The following is a 20,236-nucleotide window of genomic DNA, read 5'->3' as shown; positions in this document are numbered from 1 at the left end:
CTATCATGCTCTGCTCCTTCTATTCAGTTCTGGTTAAATCCTGTTCATCTTCAGTATCTGTACAAAATATGTGTACTGATGAATCATTTTATGTGTCTTCCATCCAAGTGCACTGTATAATCTGGAAAGAAAGAATTCTTTATTTGTTTTTTTTTTTTTTTTCCTGTGTGGGATGGTTAGGTCAAGCACTTTTAAAGTTATTATGAATCCCATATGGGACATTGCAATATTTATTCTATAATTCATGTCTACTTTGATATTTATAATCAATGTTAACAAAATTATCTCTGTTCTTATATATTTCAAAGCATTTTGTGTAATGGGTAACACCTTATTAAAAGCATAGCTTTAAGGTTGCCTTTTTCTCTACAAAATCAGATGCTTTTTTTTTTTTTTTAGTTAAATGAAATTTTATTTTTAATTTGTAGAATAAAAGAAGCATCTCTATAATATAATAAAAATATGATTGAACATTAAACTATAAATCTATTTTAAATCTATTATCCTTTTAAATACATAATAAAGTTATTATGTAAATTTCTTTTTTTCCCCTTCTCTTACCATGCCCTAGGGATGGCTACAATTAAACAAAAATATGTGTATATATGTATGTAAAATCATTCTATGCATATGTAATTATAGATTTTTTTTCTCTGAAGACAGTGTCTTTCTTCAAGAGTTAACTTACATATTTTGTAATTAACTTCGATATTTATAATAGTCAAAATGACTTATTGCTCAAAGTTGTTTTTAAAAACAATATTGCTATTACTCTATACAATGTTCTCTTGGTTCTACTCATTTCACTCTTCATTATTTTGGGCAAATCTCTCCATGTTTTCCTGAGATCATTGAGATCATCCTTTCTTATAGCACAGTAATATTATCATCACAATTTTATGCCACAATTTGTTCAGCCATTCTGCAATTAATGGGCATCCCCACAATTTCCATTTTTTGTCACCACAAAGAGAGCAGGTATAAATATTTTAGAACATATAGGTTCTTTTCCTTTTTTCCTAATTATCTTTGGAAATAAATCTAGCAATGCTATTGCTGAATCAAAGGAAACTCTTTGGGTATAAATCAAGATTATTCTCCAAAATAGTTGGATCAGTTCACAATTCTACCAACAATGACTTAATGTCTCAATTTTTCCACATCCCTTTCAATATTTGTTGCTTTCTCCTTCAATCGTTTGTTTCTATGTTTTGTTCTTTAACTCACTAATTCTTTAAGATTATGTAATTTGATCTCCAACAAATAAAATAGATAAACAATTGATTAATTTATTTTTTAAAAAAGAGAAAACCAAATCACAAGTATAACAAACAAAAAAGGATGAATATACTATTAAGGGAGGTAAAAATAAAGTAGTTAGAAGTATTTATTTTGCCCAATCATATGCTAATAAACTTAACAATTTAAGTGATATCTGAGAAACTGTTTATAAAAATTTTGGTGACACTGAGCATCCTTATTTCATACCTCCTCTTAATGGAAAAACAGTGAAGGCTTCTATCCCTTCACAAATAACACTTGCCAATGGTTTTAGATAAATGCTTTCTATCAAAAAATCATTTATACCTCTACTTTCAAGTGTTTTAATAGAAATGAGTGTTGCATTTTGTCAATACAATCAAAAAGCATTAATAGATGCTTTTTTGCATCTGTTGTATATTTTTTGCTTTTAGTTTGATATAATAATATAATAATAATAATTGCTATAATAGTTTTCCTTATGTTGTCATCCATCCTTCTTGGTATAAATCCCATTTGATCATACTGTATAATCTGTGTAATATACCATTATAATCTTTTAGCTAGTACTTTATTTAGGATTTTTGCATCCATATTCATTAAAGAAATTGTCTATAATTTTTTTCTCTGTTTTTCTCTTCCTAATTTAGGTATCAGTATCATGTTTGTTTCATAATAGGGTTTAAACTAATGGCTTATCTATTTCATTGGTTTTCTTATAAAACCCATTCAGTTTTATTTATTAATTCAATAGGTTTTTAGGCAAAATTTATTGTTACAATTTAATTTTTAGGATTTCCAATTTAGTGTTTAATTGATGGGGCTTTTCTTTGTTCTTTTTCTAATTTTTTTAATTGCATACTCTATTCATTAGTCTTTCTCAATTTTATTGATGTAAGCAATTAGAGATATAAATTTTCCTCTGCTTCTTTTGTTATATATGTTGTCTTATTATTGTCATTCTCTTCAATGAAATTTATTTCTTTTATTTGTTTTTTTAGAATACTCATTTTTAAAAATCAGATGCTTAATCTCCAATTAGTTTTTACTCTATGTTTCCATGGATCCTTATTAAATATGATTTTATTGCATTGTGATATAGAAAGGATACTTTTAACAATCCTGCTTTTTACTATAAAAATTTTATGTACTGATCAATCTTTATAAAAGCAAACTTTGTTTATTTTTGTTTACAAATTTTGCTTACAAACTGTTTGTTTACAAACTTTGTAAAAGTAATATAATCACTCAGAGAAAAGGTGTTTTTCTTTCTATTTCCATTCAATTCCTTCCATGTATCTAAAATTGTATTCCTTTCTATTTTTTGGTTAAATACATCATCAGATGCTTTTTTTAGAGTCAACAAATAAGTACAGAGAATTCCTGCACCCTCTTTATATTTTACTTAGTTGTATGACAGTAAATATATAGAACCTATAAAACATTTGTGAAAGTTTATATATGTTCTCTCATATCATCATAAATAATATCTTCCATGTATGCAGAAATTATTTTCATAAACATTATATAGAAATGGGGAAGTAGATATATTGTTGAACATTTATTGATATTTCCTCAGCTTTTTTGTAACAATGAGGTTTTTTTTTTTCCAAGTATTTTGTTTTTTTTTTTATTTTGAGGTATCTTGAGATCATTCAGTGATCTCCAAATTATGCTACCTCCAGTATAAACATCTTGTAAATACTCTATCTAGTCCAACTTTTCTCCACATCTTTCTTTTGTGTCAATATCTATTCTTTTATTCATTTCCTAAGTTTTGTTGTCAACAGTTGAAAAATGTATCGATTAACTTTTTCTGGCATTTATTTTTATCTTTTTGCTAACAAATACAACTGATCTGGAAATTACTGCCATCTTACTCTCCAGTCGTTTCCTATTTGTTAAATTAGAATGTATGATCTTTTGTGATGTTATTTGACATTTGTTATATTTAGCACTTCTTTATTATCTTCTTAAAGAATATATTCATAATATGTGAGAATCATGTTTTGGGGTAATCTGTAGCCTTTGTTCTTTCTCATTTTGTACTCCAGGATCATCTTTTTCCAACATATTTTTCACTGTCCACCCATATGCTCACATTTTCAGAGAAATTACTTAATATTAGAGTATTTATTAATTTAATTTGGAGTCTTATCAAGTTCTTCATAAAATTACATTTCTTTCTCAAATTCTTCAAGAGATTGTCATAGAGGATACATTTATTTTAATTCTAGCATTTTTGTAAATAACTATAATGCATACTTCAATATAAGATAACTGAGTGACCCATTAACTGATTTTTGTTGCTTTTGGACAGCTGTGATAAAAAATCAACTTTGTCCACCTCGGTGGCATAGCATAGTGAGTGAGAATTTGCTGGATTCAAAACTTATGGCAGACATTTACTGTCTGTGTCACACTACATAAGTCAATTAACTTATCTATACCTTTTCTCATTGATAAAAATGAAGAGATTACTTTTTATAAGCACTAAGATCCCTTCTGTGATCTTTTTGTGTGTGTCCCCAACACACACATCTTTGATCCATCTTTCTATTCAATTTCCTTTGGTCTTCTAGTTTCATTAGTTGACAGAATAAAAAAATTGTTAAAATTGAGGCCCTCCAAATATTATGTATACCCAGTTTTTGGTCTACCTCATTTTCTAACATTCTTCTTGTTGGTATTTCAGCAGCAAAAGGGAGAATTCAGTGTTCTACTGCTGACGTTGCAGAAATCAGGGTCTGGTTCCAACTGGAACTGGAAGCAAAAATAGAAATTGCCATTCCTGCAATTTAATGAGAAGATTAAGCAGCCATTCACACTGAATCAGTCCTTTATGCCCATTCATTCATTACAAACACACACACACACACACACACACACACACACACACCCCAAATTGAGAATGTTATACTCTGAATAAATTTAGTTAGTATCTCTTTGGGAATCCATTGTTGTTTTATCTATTTAATTTTGGCAGGATGGTGTAATGGGAATATCATTGGAATAGAGCCAGAAAATCTTGGTTTGTGTGACCTAGAACAAGTCACTTCATCCATGAGGCCTCAGGTTCCTCAGCTATAAGAGGATTGTGTTGAACTAAATTCCTAAAAGTCCCTTCCAACTCCAGGTCTTATGATTCCAAATGGATGACTATTTACCATGACTTTTTCTTTACTTTTCAAGTATGAACGTGTTATTTAACCAATTTTTAATTCTATATTGAATTGTAGTCTAAATGCCCAAGGTTAAGTGGTATGAAAATGAGATCATATTTTTATGAATAATTATATAAATTACCACTTGATTTACTATTATTGTAATTGTCATTATTGTATGTAATAATCAATACCTTCCCTCAAGTTAGTTTTCTTTAAACACATTATAAATGATAATAATTCTTTTTAAATGGAAGGATTATAGATTTAGCGATAAAAGGAATATTAAAATCCATCTTTCAATTCTATTCATTTTATAGATAAGGAAACCTGTCTCACTGAGGTTAAGTGACTTGTCCATGGTTAAACAAGTAGTACATATTAAAAGTGGCATTTAAATATGGTTCTTTCTTACTTCCAGCATTCTAGCCATTCCATTCTGCCTCTATAATACATTTTTAGTTTCTGGGTCAATTTTGCTTTTAGAAATGTTACAAAGAAATAAAAAACAAGAAAGGGGAATCTATAGAATGGGGTGAAGATAATATAGTTATATTTGTATATTCCCCTGGTTCTAATCCATCAATTAAGATTTATTAAGCACCTATTATGTGAAGGAACTTTCTCACCATTTCAGATGCAAAAACAAAGTGAAGTGATTCCTTACCTTTAAGGAGCTTGAATTTGAGGAAAGCATGTTACAGGGAGTAACAGATTAATAAAAACTGACCTCCTATATGCTTTGAATTGAATTGAATAATAGGAAAATGGGTTCCTATTCCTTGCATATAAATAAGTTGGAACTTAAACTAGTATGGAATGACCAATACTTTGTCCCAGGACACCAATATCCAGGGGTATGTTTTCTCCCTTCAGCAGAATAAATACCACTACCCCCCATGACTCATGCTCTTTAGCCCAATTCTACACCACACTTCCCATTCTCAGGATCCTGACATCATGTTGGCCTTCCCCAAGACTTCCCTTATCTCTAAAATCTCATGGGAGTATGTGACAGATTCTCTAAAGAATGAACTACCCTTTCTACCACTACAATTACAGCAAAAATTATATTCTCTTCTCTACCATTACTATCAATGTTTCCCATGCTCCATCTGTTTTTGCCCCAGATATAATGTCTGGTTATTGATCTGCTTCATCATTATCACCATTATTGTCTTCATCATCACACCTACCATTTATAGAGTGATTTAAGATTTTCAAAATACTTTCCAGAGAATTATTTTTATTCCATTGTTTTGTGCCACAATTAAAATTAAATAAGCAAAGAGAGAAAAAGGCACAATGGGAACAGGTGGCAAATTGTATCAAGAAAATAGTTATGAATCGGTCAGTCAACAAACATTTGTTAAGTGCCTACCATGTGCTGAACACTGTGCTAAAAGACAAAAAGCAGTCATTATTCTGAAAAAGCTCATAGTCTAATGTGGGAAACAAGCAAGCTAATTAATAAAGCAAGTTATATACACAACAAATTGTGAATTATTAAGAGAAAGAATCACTAATGCTTCTGAGTTATAAAATGAGGTGGGTAAAATAGACTCTAGGATAAATTCTAGATCTAAATGCATGATTTTGTTAGCTTATTAAATATATGATAAAAAAATCTCAGCAAAGTCATTATGAACTCAGGACATCCTAGGCTGTCTACCCAAAAGAGATTCCACAGTGTTTTAAAACTGTTTTATTCCAGGTTCATATCATGTCTCTCAGCTATCTTTCTTTTTGACCCTGTTGTGGGTAACCAATAGGATTTTCTGGAGACGGCAAGTTCACCTGGCAGCTGGAATCAGGCCTAGTACCATCACCAGCTCCTTTCCCCAGCTCATGTCAAATGTGGATGCAGCTTATGAAGTGACTGAGAAGGGCATAGCATTTTTTTTCAAAGGTACCTAACCAAATCCCCTACCACTTTGAAAAATTCAGTGACAGTTGTGAAGGAACCCATGTACTTGGAGTGTCAAGTGCTAGAGATGTTTGTTCATTGATGGAGAAGAAAGGATTTTTGTTGCTCTCTGTCTTTTCAACTGTTGGTTAAATTCCTTAACTATAGTATTATTGATATAAAGATAATAATGACCATCAAAAAGAGATGCCCATAATTACATATAACACTATACTAATATAATTTAGACTTGGTCCCTAGCCCAGAGAGAAAGCACATAGAGCAGACAATAATCCTGGGTTTGGAGTTGAAGGCCCTGGATTCAAATCTCAGTTCTGCCAGTTTGACACCCATGTGATCTTTAACAAGTCATTTAAAATGTTCAAGTCCCAAATTTCCTCATCTGTAAAATGAGGGGATTGCAATAGATGGTGACTAGTAGGAACCTTTTAGACCTAAATCAATGCTCTTACAATATGACCAGGAGTTCTTTTAATTAAACTAAATAAACTAATATTTAATCCCTATAGAAATTAATATGAAATAATAGCTTCTATTTATAGAGTGTTTGCTTTTCTCATAACTTTGTGATGTTCATGCTGTAATTATTATTATTTCCATTTTACAGATTAGAAAGGTAAGCCACAGCAGTTCCTTTCTCAAACTAGTGCTTTTTCCCACTATACTATAATGCCTACATTTGGTAGTAACAAAAGAGAGAGAATGGGAAAAGCTCTGGACCTAGATTCAAATTTCATCTCTGACACTATATGTGGGATCCTGAACAAGTTACCCACCACTCTTGGGCTTTGGTTAAGTATTATACCCTATAATCCTATAGTGTTTATATTTTACCTACTCTATGGTTCCCACAGAGGACACCTAGGTGATACAATGGATAGAATGCTAAGCCTGGAGTGAGGAAGACTCATCTTGTGTTCATATATGACCTCAAACACTTCCTCGTTATGTGACCCTGGAAAAGTCATTTAATTCTGCTTGCCTCAGTTTCCTTATCTGCAAAATGAGTTGGGAAAGGAAAGGCAAAGCACTCCAGTGTCTTTGCAAAGAAAATATCAAATAGGGTCACAGGAAGTCAAACATGACTGAAAAATGATTGAACAAAATGGCTATCACAAAATTTTGAGAATGAAAAATGACTAGAAATGATGTATATCTTCCTACCAGTTAAAGATCTATAGGAATTGATTCTGTGATGTGGGAAATGCTGGCAAAGAATCACTGGCTTGGCTTGTCTATATTAAAAACCACACTGTGTGCTCTGCGCACAAAGCAGAATTGGAGCATGCGAAAAGAAATGTGAAATGTGCCAATTTAGGGAACCACCTGAAATGTTCACACAGACTATTTGTGCCTGGCCTATAGTAGAGCATTCCAAGCTTGTACTGGTCTGATCAGCCACAATTAGACACACCATAACTTGACTCTAACACGGTGATGCATTTTTGGAATTCTTCAAAAACAAAGAATAAGCAACCAACAAACTAAGCTATTGTTAGTATTGCTGGGGGAAAGTCCCCACCTACAAGCATAGCTAAGCATCTTTCCACATTCCCAGACTTATACTTGCTGAAGTTCCAGCTACTGTTAGGAGTTCTAGCCAGGAAAACTGCCCAGGCAGTCATCCCTAGGATATTGACCTTTGTTTTCAGAAAAGAAGTGGGATTTCTAGAGTAATCTGAATGACAGAAGGACCATGTGTGTGTGTCCTTCTTATTGTCCAACCTTATTGTCACTCTGGCCAAAAAGGAAGATGCTGTTTGTGAGAGGGAATCAAAAAGGGAACTCATAGGATTTCATAGGAATAGGAAATAGTGCTTCCTCAGAGGAAAGCACTGTGAAATGATCCATTGCTTCATTTCTTTTTAACATTCTTTGTTCTGTGCTTAGGTCCTCACTACTGGATAACAAGAGGATTCCAAATGCAGGGTCCTCCCAGAACCATCTATGATTTTGGGTTCCCCAGGCATGTGCAGCAAATAGATGCAGCTGTCTACCTAAGGGAGCCCCGGAAGACTCTCTTCTTTGTTGGGGAGGATTACTACAGGTACTTTTACCAGTGCTTATTTTTTTTTAACCTAGTGAATAGTATTTTGTTTCACTGGAATGAAAATCCTATTGTGGAGAAGAATGTAGAATATTTGATGAGTCAACTGATTGATCATCCAGACCACTTATGCATCATTTACTGCTTCCCCTGACTGTGTCTGGGGCTGAACAACACAACTGAGAAGTGAAAAATTCACTCAGTAATGCCATTGTTCGGTATCTAGGAGACCAATGTACCAGATGTTTCAATGTGCTAACTAAATCTAAAATAATGAGTGCAAGAATTCAGAAATTGCCATCAGGGAATAGCATGAAAACAGAAATCATAAGAGTTAAGAGCTAGGGAAGGAATTATAATCCAACCAAATTAAAAGATCCTGCTATGGAGGTAAAGCCAAGATGATGGACAAAAGACAGCAACTAAACCAAGCTCTATCCAAAACCCCTCCAAACATCTTTAAATTATGCCATAAAACAATTTCTGGAGCAGCAGAATCCACAAAAGGATGGGGTGAGAAAATATCCCATCTAAAGACAATTTAAAAAGTTGGCAGGAAAGATTTATTTTACCTGGGTGGGAGTGGAGCACAGTCCAGTGCAGGCCACAACAGCACTGCCCCAATCCCAGGAAAGCAGGACAGGCCCTGGAATCCACTAAAATGGTATAATCCCATTACCTCATTTTATAAAAGAATATAAGTGATAAGGTCACAAAGGTGAGTGGAAGAACTGGATTCAAATTTAGGTCTTTGACTCCAGATCCAACTTTGTTTCTATCTACCTACCAGCAAGACTTTTTGGTTCAGCAATGTCAGCTATATATTAAATCCAACTCCTTGTATTTGGGGGAATATTAATTAGCTGCAGCGCTCTATGGAGGAAATGTGCTACCTAAAATTAAATGGACTTTTTGCTAATTGACAGAAATGAGGTAACATGAAAATAAAAACTGAAAACTGATGAAGACAGAAAAAACCTAATTTCAAATGCTTCCTCTAATACTTTCTAGCTGAGTGTCCAGTAGCAAGTTACTTAATCTCTCAGAGCCCCAGGCAATTCTCTTAATATAAATCACAAACCAATTCAACAAAGTAATAATTAAGTACCTACTATGTGCCTGGCACTGGGCACTTGTTGTTTAGTCATTGAAGTAATGTCTGACATTTGGGGGTTTTCTTGACAAAGCTACTGGAATGGTTTGCCATTTTCTTCTCTAGTTCATCTTATGGATGAGAAACTTGAGGCAAACAGATTTAAGTGATTTGTCCAAAGTCACACAGCTAATTATCTGAGACTGGATTTGAATTCAGGTCTCCCTGATACCAGAACCAGTACTATATCCACTGTGCCATCTAGCTGTCATAGCACTAAAGGCTAAGGATACAAAGAAAGGCAAATAACATGTCTTCAAAAAGCTCATGCTCTAATGGAGGAGGGGAAGGGAAGGCAATTACCCATCAGCCTCTTCATGAACATATTTTTTTTCATGTAGAAGAAACCATAGGTCCAAATTTCCACCCTCCCAAAAATAAATAAAATAAAATCACAGAATCTTAGAGTTGAAATGAATCTCATAGGCCATCCAGATCTACCAATATTTAAATAAGAATCTTTTCTACAACATCTCCAAATGGTATATAAAAAACCATCCAGTCTTTGCTTGAAGACCTCCAGCAATAGGGATAGCCTATTCCCTCCCTAGATAGCCTCTTCTTTTGATTCACTATAATTGTTAGCAACTTTTTTTCCTTTCTATATATCAAGCCCAAATTCTTTGCATCTTCTATTCATTTTTCCCTCTGAAGTCAAGCAGAATGTCTGACCCTTTTTCTACTAGAAAGACTTTCAAATACTTATACATATAGTTATAACTATTGCTAATAAACCGATTATTAATTTCCAAAATCTTAGCTAGAACAATGAATTATTATATTTCCAAGAAGTACAAATTAATTTTATGATCATAACAGATGCTCCATTATCAAATTATTTTTCATCCATTCATTCCTTGCATAAATGAAGGGATCCTTAGACTGAAGACCTGAGTTCAAATCTCACCTCAGATACTTATTAGAATTTTTACTCTGGGCAAAACATTGAAGCTATGGCTGCGTGCCTCATTTTCTTCATCTATAAAATAAAGGGATTGTGTCTGATGGATCCCAAGGTGCTTTCCAACTCTAAATCTATGACCTATATACACCCAGACCACAATGAACATTCTGCAACATGGAGGTTATTCATAACTTAACATTCTTATTAAGTTTCTCAAAAATGATAATTCTCCTCCAATCCTTTTCATTGCCTTCAAACAAGAGCCAAATGTTAGATGCTGAGGATAAGGGAGCACTAAGGACTTCAGATGTATTGGAGTGAAAGACAGGGAAAGGAGTGATAATAGCAGGCCATATAATAAAGAGAGGCCAAAATTATAGCCCTGATGTATTTATAAATCATAAAACTATAAATCTCAACTAAAGTTTTTTTTTTGATGCCTCATGGACATACATGATCCTGTATTAAAAAGCTATGTCAATAAAGTGCAAACTCTAAGTGAGTTAATGAGTTAGAAAGACTTCCAGAATAGACATTATGATGATTAGTTTGCTTGTCATCACAGGATTAATGTAATTAAATATAAAGAGACTTGTTATCAGGTTGGCCATAGAGCAATGGAATTTTTGGCCACTACAACTCTCAAGTTATCAGAGCTTTCAATCTGTGACACTAGAGGAAGCAAACACATGAAGAAATCATTAATCCTTAAAGGACCAAAGAAAAAACCCTGAGATGTTAAAGCTAAAAGAAAACTTGGAAATAATCAGTTCAATCTCCTCATTTTACCGCTGAAGGAAATGAGGACCAGAAAATGTAAATGGCTTTTCCGAGATTGAACATCTACTTAATCACAGAACCAAGGCCATGATCCAGTTTTCCTGCTTCCAACTCTGATGCTCCTTCCAAGAATGACACAACCTTCCATCATCTATTACTTGTTATGCAGCCTACAAATCCTCTATAAATCCATACTTCCCATCCTTTCCCTTAGAGAGTGATTGTTTTCCCCATTTCAGAGTTGCTAGCGCACAGTGAGCTACAACACTCACAGAACAGAAAAGCCCAGTGTACCATCAGCAGTACTCTGGGGAACCATGAGCTGTGACTTCTAATTTTGTTTCTAAACCTCAAAACCACACCATTTCTTTCTCAGACTTTCCTTTTTGAAAAATAAAGCCAGGCTTTGAGCTCAGAATGGATTTCCATGGGAAAGAGGGTATAAACCACAATGTTGACATTCAATGCGTCACAAACCTTAAGCAATTCTTCCTTTACTGTGGACTTTACCCAGAAGCAGACAAAGGAACAGGTCCATTCTTTGTTATTCCTTTCAAAGAGCAAGTAGAGCCAAAAATAATGTTTTATTATAAAGGGTCTGATTCTGATAGATTAATCCCACTCTTTTTTTTCTTGAGGATCCAGGCTTTTGAGTCAGCTCCCTTCCTATACCAAAGTCCTGAGAAATCACTTCAGTGTTAACATTTGTATAACACTTGAAGGATGGTAAAGTGCTTTCCTCATAAGAGCCTCATGAAGTAGAGCATTCAAATGTCCCTATTTTAATGAAGAATTGAGATATTAAATGACTAACCTATGATTATGAATCTAATACATTCTGAAGTAGAATTCAAATCAAGGTCACCTGCCACCAAATCCAAAAGTCCTCTATCTCTACTGCCCTACTCCTATTCACATGTTACTGTGACTTGTCAACTTTTCAAGTAAAAGGCTAAGGTTTTGTTTTCTTACTTTTTATTTTTGTTTTTAATAGCATTTTATTTTTCCAAATATATAGAAAGATGATTTTCAACATTCACTTTGGCACAATGTTGCATTCCTAATTTTTCTCCCTTTCCTTCCCTTTCCCTCTTCCCAAGGTAGCAAGCAATCCAATATAGGTTGAACATGTGCAATTCTTCTGAACATATTTTCATATTTGCCATATTGCACAAGAAAAATCAGATCAAAAGGGGAAAAAAGCAAGCAAAAAAACCCCAAAAAACAAGTGAAAATACTATGCTTTGATCCACATTCAATCTCCATAGTTCTCTCTTTGTATGTGGATAGCACTTTCCATCACAAGTCTATTGGAACTACCTAAAAAACTAAGTTTAAAGAGATGATGGAATCCTCTGCTAAAAGGAAGTTTAAGGATTCTCATTGGATTTTAATTATCTGTGCTCTTCCTGTTTCCCCTCTTGGAAGACACATTAAATTTACTCACAGAACAATCAGTACACTCTCCTTCTTGCCAAAGATAATGTTGTGACTTTTTAGTTGGCCTTATTTAACAAGTAGCATCTTAATGAAGCTTGAGCAATTGGCACACAATGAAAGAAACCTAGGTAGCCAAGGAAACCTCACACTTCCCTCTAGACATGTCTAGAGTCGGTGGGTCCTCAGTTTTGACTAAATTATTCATTAGAATCAAAAAGCTTATTGGGGATACAGAAAAATAGAAATAGATAGATGATAGATAGATAGACAGATAAGGCAGACATCGGACACACAATTTTTTTGACTCAGTCATTGAATGGAACCATTTCTTGCCTTTGATACCTTGGAGGGAAAGTCCTATTGCATGGAAGGCAGTGATGGTGATGATGAGGATGAGAATGAGGAGGAGGAAGAGGAGAAGAACATGAACAAGAACAAAAAAAAAAAGGAAAAGAAGAAAGACAAGAAGAAGGAGAAAGGAAAGAGGAGGAGGAGGAAGAAAAGGAGAAGAAAGGAAAAAAGAGGAAAAGAAAGGAAGGAGAAGGAGAAGGGAAAAAAGGAGGAAGAGGAGAAGGAAGGAAGGAAGGAAGAGGAAGAGGAGGAAGAGGACAAGGAGGAAGAGATGAGGAGGAGAAGGAAGAGAAGAGGAGGAGAAAAAGAAAGAAGAAGAAAAGAAGAAGGAGGAGGAGGAAGAGAAGGAGGAGTAGGAGGAGAAGGAAGAGAAGGAGGAGGAGAAGAAGGAGGAGGAGGAGAAGGAAGAGAAGGAGGAGGAGAAGGAGGAGGAGGAAGAGGAGGAGGAGGAGGAGGAGGAGGAGGAGGAGGAGAAGAAGGAGAAGGAGAAGGAGAAGGAGAAGGAGAAGGAGAAGAAGAAGAAGAAGAAGAAGAAGAAGAAGAAGAAGAAGAAGAAGGAGGAGGAGGAGGAGGAGGAGGAGGAGGAGGAGGAGGAGGAGGAGGAGGAGGAAGAAAAGGAGGAGGAGAAGGAGAAGGAAGGAAGGAAGGAAAGAGGAGGAGAAGGAGGAGGAGATAAAGATGAGGAGGAGGGAACAAGACAAGGAAGAAGAGAAGGAGCAGGAGAAAAACAAAGGAGGAGGAGAGAGGGAAGGAGGAACAGAAAGAGGGAAAAGAGAAGAACCTCATTTCACACAAAATAATGTTTATAGATGTTTTTTAAACTTTCTCACAATAATCCCTTAAGGGAGAAATTGAAAATATTATTATCCCTATCTTACAGATGAGGTAACTGAAGCTTAAAGAGATTAGTGACTTTCCCAACATCATATAACTAAAACGCATTCTCCCATTCATAAAAAGTGTGGTATGTACAGAGTGCCTTTTTTCACAAGAGACATACATAGTCTGAGTCACTGAGATTGAAGTGACCTAGGGCAAGCTACTTACATAGGCATCAGCTTCCTAAACTGAAAAAATAAATGAGAATTTTGGACTGGATGACCTCTATAATCCCTTCTGGGTTTGAATTTGTGGTTAGTGACTGGGTCCCACAATTACTACCATGCACACCTCACATTTAGATAATGTTTTAAGGAGCTAGATAGTACTAATATTCTCAAACTCCTTTTACAAATGAGGAAACTGAAAAGATAAATTAGTTGCTTAGGGACACATAGATAATCAATGTTGGTAAAAGAACTAAGTCCCAGATCTTCAACTCCACATACAGCAATGTTCATACTGTATCATTGCTACTTCCCATTTTTCTGCTTTACACACACTTCCAATTACTTAAATTTTATCCACTGAAGAAAAAGTGAATAATGGAGACAAATGTCAGAACATTGACCTGAGACTTGAAATATAGAATAAGTTATTGCAATATCTCTTGGATGACCTGTCGCATTTGGAATATTGGCTCACCAGAAATACAGACACATCCTATGATCTCTAGATATCATCTTTAATTTAACAACCCCAGATTAAATAATCAGGAATGATTCAATTTTATGACCCATAGTTTATTCTCTAGGACCTTCTTCTTTTTCTCTCTCTAGCTTTCTAAGTTTTCATGTAAAGATAGTCTCTGGAACAAATAATATTTCAAGAAAATAGAAACCTAAGAAACGAAATACTAGAAATATTTGGCTTGTCCTTATGAAACTTCTGGTGAACTTCTAATCTGAGTTACTTCAGTGATTAATACACCTTTGAGAAGTTTCCCATTATAATGTCCCTGGTATTTCTGGAGTTTCTAATTAGAGATATACTAGTGGTAACACCAGGAACCCAAGGATAATAAGTCCCAATAGCAACTTCAGAAGGAGTAGATAAGTACAGCAGAGCAATGAAGCCCACCAGAAAATAGCCCCCATTTGCTGCTGTATTTGTCAATAAGAACTGGTTACAAATGTCTGATCAAGGGATTCTTCCTTTCCCAACCTTCCCATATCTTCATAAGGCAAACATAAGTTATACATAGACACATTCCTTCACAGCTTTCCCCAGCTTCCTGAGAAGGTGAATTTATGGCCTTAATTTACAGGAATAAAGAAGACCAAAACTCCAGAAATTAAAAAGGGAAAGTGCATTTTAAAAACTTAATTAAATCCACTCAAAATGAAGACCCCTGACAAAAGGAAGTCATTTCATCCATTAAACTGTAAACCATGGATGTGTGATACTATGAATTCCTGAAAATCATCCCAGCTACTATAGTAATAGATGACAGTTAAATTGTACTCATCAATAGAAATTAATCCAATTGCTATTGGTTTATCCACATTAAATAATGAATAAAATGTCCCCTTTACCTACTCTACCACTACCCAGAGGATATTTATACACACCATAGATCAATCATTTCTTTACATGATTTTTGGTCATAGGATAATAAAAGTATAGATTAAGGCTAGAAGGTCATCAGAAAACTAGTTCAATAGTTATTTCACAATTGAGTTAATTCAAGGCACAGAGGAATTAAGTGAGTTTCATCAGTAAAAATTCTGTTTCCAGTCTTGTACATTTCCATATTTCTATTTTCTCACGCATGGCAAGTGCTTTTTTTGTTACTGTTAATCTTGAACATTTGCCCTCCTTACACCAACCACTGCTATAATATTTCTAGAAGTCAATGAAGATTGTGCATTAAGAACTCCATTACACTTCCCTGGAATAATATTCATTCTTTAAGATTGCAGAATTTAAAATATGGCAACAGAGGGTAATGAAACACCAATGCAAAAAGACAAAATCCAGCTCTTGACCAACAGAACTAGAGAATGGGAAACCAGATCATTATGGTTTCTCTTTGAAGGTCAACATCATTTGTCCTGAAATAGACTAATGTCAATTGAATACAGGCATGATCCTTGATGTTGAAAAAAATTGTTTGTCCCAAGTAATTCACACATGAGCTTATTACTTAAGGCTGATCATATAGGGATACAATGTCATTACATAAAGGTCAAAAAAGAAAAGTTACTTCTATCCTATATTATGCATAGTTTTTGCTCTATGATCTCTATAACTGAAAAGATATAATCATGCCCTTGCTGAGAGATGTTCTAGCCACTCTGACCTAGCAGATTTCCCTGAATGTAGGGACCTAGAAGTTAGTATGTATAAGAAAGTAATACCCAAGAGACACTATGTACTCAGTAGTCACCAGCCATCATTGGACCTTTTCCCCCCAGAAACAAATTATATGTGGTAGGTTCCTGGGAGATAATATAAAATCCCATTTCATTTATAATGTACCTGAATTACAGTAATAAAAGCATAAACTTAAGTTCTTCAATTTAGGACCATTTTTTTATCCTGAATGAATTCCCCAGATGAAATCAGGAAATAAGTTTTTTATCTTTAGCATCCTCCCGCTTTCTTCCTAAATTTGTTTGTCATCTATTAGCACTCTCCATTCAAGAATCATTTTTGAAATATTTGTTATGTGCAAGACAGTCTCATAGGCTAGAGATAAAAACATTTTTTTTAACTATACCTTACCTACTTTCAAGGAGCTTAAAATTATTTTGATTAAATTAGACCTCTATACTTATTTGGCCCCAGAAAACTAACCCAAACAATGCTTCATATCCCATTTATTATCTATCATAGTCATCTTGCCATCTTCCTTGCAATTTTTCCCCAACCATTATAGCACCCCACACCAGATGACCATAAAAAAATGTACCAAGTCTTTTGGGAGAGTTAATCCACTTAGCTTTGAAATTCCTGATTTGGGTAAGCTATTGTGATTGATTAGTAAGTGAATGCAAAGTCAACTAACATGCTATATTTTGTTGGTCCCCAAACTACTAGATACATTTATTCAGCAATTCCTATCATTGTGCTGATCATCTACCCTGTGGCTGTACCTCTGCTCCCCAACCTACCCCACACACACCCTTCTCTCTTCCTCTGTGTTCTGCAATCAGTTCAATGGTATCATATTACTATTTGTTTCTCAAAAAGACATCTCAATTGACGTGCCTATGGATCAACTCACTATCTTTATTATTCCTTATGGTTAATTTTTAAAACATTCTAAATGAAATAACATAGTAACAAAAATTAAAATAAAGCATTTCCCCATAAGCCTGAGCCACATTATACCACAAAATATGAACTTCATCATCATCTGTGAGGATAATGGATATAAATAAGGATCATCCATGAGGTACATTCCCATCTTTAATATTATTTTATATTTATCTATACATTTATATATAATACATATAATAAATATGTACTTATATACTTTATATTAGAGAAAACACTTGTAGCCAGGACACATGTCAAGTCATGTCTCCATGACAGTAGTCACCAGACTACTGTGATATTTTGTCTATATCATTAAACTATTCTCAGTGGGACTCCTTTCTATTGGGTGTAATACCTGTTCTGGGTGAGTTATTCTACTTGTTCCCAATATGCTTGAATCGTCTACTGATAACTACTAGACATTCTGTTTCTACTAGATGTTGCTTCTCTGGCCTCAGATTAGTTAATGTGGAAATGGCTCTCTTGGTTTAAGATAATCTCTTGGTAGCTATTGGTTACTAAATATAGTCTCTGTTGGACCTGGCTCCCTTACGCCAGTTTTTGAGATTATCTCTTCGCATTCAAAAAAAATGACTCCAAATACATGATCCTCTTCCCCTAAGGAAAAGTGAACAGTTCTTTAATCATATCTACTATATCCAGCTAACAAAATATAAAATGCCCCCAGGATAAGATTGTTCTATGTCTAGGTATTGGCAGCCTTCTGTTACAGATAAGTATCTAACAGGTTTAAATATGTCTAAAATCTCCTCTGGAATAGGATGAAAATGAATTTTCATATAAGCTAAGTTCAAGTGGCAAGGTAATATTTCTCTAGGCACCTAACCCCCTAATTCTACTTCCATCAATCTTATCTGTTAGCAGCAAAACCTCATTGGGTCAGTGTTGTATTTCAGCCAATGGAAAAAACCTCACTGCCTCCCTACACGATCTTTGGGAAAGATTAAATATATACTTTCGTTTATGCTTCTCATTATTTAGCTCATTTTTTTTCTCACTACATCAAGGAAGTTATTGGAAATGAATTTCCTCAGGTAATTTCAAATATACTCTTCCCCTATAGTTCTTCCCCCAGAACCTAAACAAACTTTACCTAATCATAAAAACCCATTCCTGGATATTTTGGGAATATTTTCATGAGCTTAAGTGCAATAAAGTAACACTGAAGCTTGAGGAAGTAGCAAGACAAGCAACTCCTTGAGGACAAATGAATAATGGGGGCAATACTTGTTAATGCCTTCTACTTCTGCCATGGAAATGCCCAGAGCTGGCCTGCTTCTGAAGTTAATTTTTATTAACTTCATTATTTATTAGTGATCTTTATAGCTAGAAAATTACGAGCAGTCCATATGCTTCCATCCAATGATTTGACTACTGGGCAAATGCCCCCAAGAAAGCAAAAACAAAAAACAACAACAAAGAAAGTTCCAATAGATGCCAAAAATATTCATAACACTTTTGGTGTTTAAAGAACTAAAAACAAAGTAGGAGCCTTTTAATTGCGAAATAGCTTAAAATTCAAAATAGAGGAATACTGTGGAATATTATTATGCAATCAAAAGTTACAAATATAAAGAATTCAGAGAAATATGGGAATATTTATCAGAACTAATGTAGAGCAAAATAAGTAATACTATGGGAGCATTATGAATCATGCCTACAAACAGTGCAAATGAAAAGATCACTAAAATAAAACTGAACTCAATAGTTGCAAGGCCAATGAGGTCCCAATGAAAGGAAATAAAATATATTGATTCCATCAAAAAAAGTATAGCATATGATATATATTATCAGATACAGTCACTATCAGATGATTTTGAGTAGTTTTTTTTTTCTTTGTCACAAGGCAGAAGAATTCAGTCTGAAGTAGGAGCTATGATATAAAGATAAAAAGGACCAATATGATGTTTTACCAAAAGTAAAATAATTAAATCATGAACAAAGAAATGAAAACTACATGGAATAACACAAGAATTTTCCCATGTTGTCCAACCCTAGTAATACTATCAACTATAAAGACCCACTAGCTTCTTGAAGATTCCTAGCAAAATTCTAAAACTAAGGAAGAATTACTAAAGGAAGTAGTTGGTAAGCATTTGGAAAGAAATTGGTCATTACTACAAACTATCTATCATGAGTTCATCAAGAATAAACTATGCTGGATTATCTTCATTTCCCATTCTTTGTTACTGTTACAAGATTGGTAGGAAACAACGGTGCTTAAAAAATAAAAAGAACTTTATTTCCAATTTAAATTCTAATTTATTTGGAATAATAAATGTAGTTAAAACTTCATTGAGTGACTTTACAAAGATTATTTAACCTCTAAGAATCTGAGCTTTATCATTTGTAAAGTGAGTAAAGTAGAACACATTCTACTTCCTTCCTAATGCATTGTGGATATCAAAGGTATTGTTTCAAAGTGTTTTGCAAAATTTAGCCTTATATTTAAAGGACAAGTATGAAAACAAGGGATGTCATTAATTAAATACATGGAAGTCTTCTATCAAGAACTACTTCTAAGTGTCCAAAAAGTCTTATTTTGGGATTGCTTTTATTGATCCTTTAAATGTGTTTTATTTGTGAAATATCTTATTTGTCTAGTTATGATGAAGTAAAAAGGAAAATGGAAAAAGATTACCCAAAGAATATTGAAGAAGAATTTTCAGGAATAACTGGCAAAATTGATGCTGCTGTTGAAGTGAATGGTGAGTACCTTATCAAAACTGAGATAGATGCCATTTCAGAAAAAGATTTAAAGTAGGATGTCAAGAATTCAATGAATTTGGATAGGAAAAAATACATGTGTATTTCAATATAATTGATATCTTTTGCAATTCTATGTATTTTTATGCATTTAAAAATATTATTTGAAAAAGGGGTTCATAGGTTTCACTAAATTGCCACAGAATTCATGACAAAAAAGATTAAGGTTCTAGGTTCTGCTTAGCACAATATAAGACTGGTTCATATAAATTGTTTGACATGTTATTTAAAGGTAGCTGACCAGATCCCTAGGATTCTAGACTCTGACTTAGGATCTGTG

At 34.0% G+C, this 20,236-nt stretch overlaps 1 protein-coding gene across 1 annotated transcript in view; it reads left to right on the top strand.

Moving 5' to 3' along the window:
• The window catches only part of MMP20 (matrix metallopeptidase 20), a 47,542-nt gene that overhangs the window by 24,465 nt on the left and 2,841 nt on the right, over window positions 1-20,236 (top strand). Inside the window, exons 7-9 of the mRNA XM_003764279.3 lie at window positions 6,197-6,333; window positions 8,242-8,398; window positions 19,795-19,898. Of these exons, the coding sequence (XP_003764327.2) occupies window positions 6,197-6,333; window positions 8,242-8,398; window positions 19,795-19,898 (398 nt within the window). The remainder of the gene's footprint in view (window positions 1-6,196; window positions 6,334-8,241; window positions 8,399-19,794; window positions 19,899-20,236) is intronic.

The sequence above is a fragment of the Sarcophilus harrisii genome, chromosome 3, assembly GCF_902635505.1.
Source record: "Sarcophilus harrisii chromosome 3, mSarHar1.11, whole genome shotgun sequence".
Taxonomy (NCBI): domain Eukaryota; kingdom Metazoa; phylum Chordata; class Mammalia; order Dasyuromorphia; family Dasyuridae; genus Sarcophilus; species Sarcophilus harrisii.
This window is presented reverse-complemented; position numbering and strand designations above follow the sequence as displayed.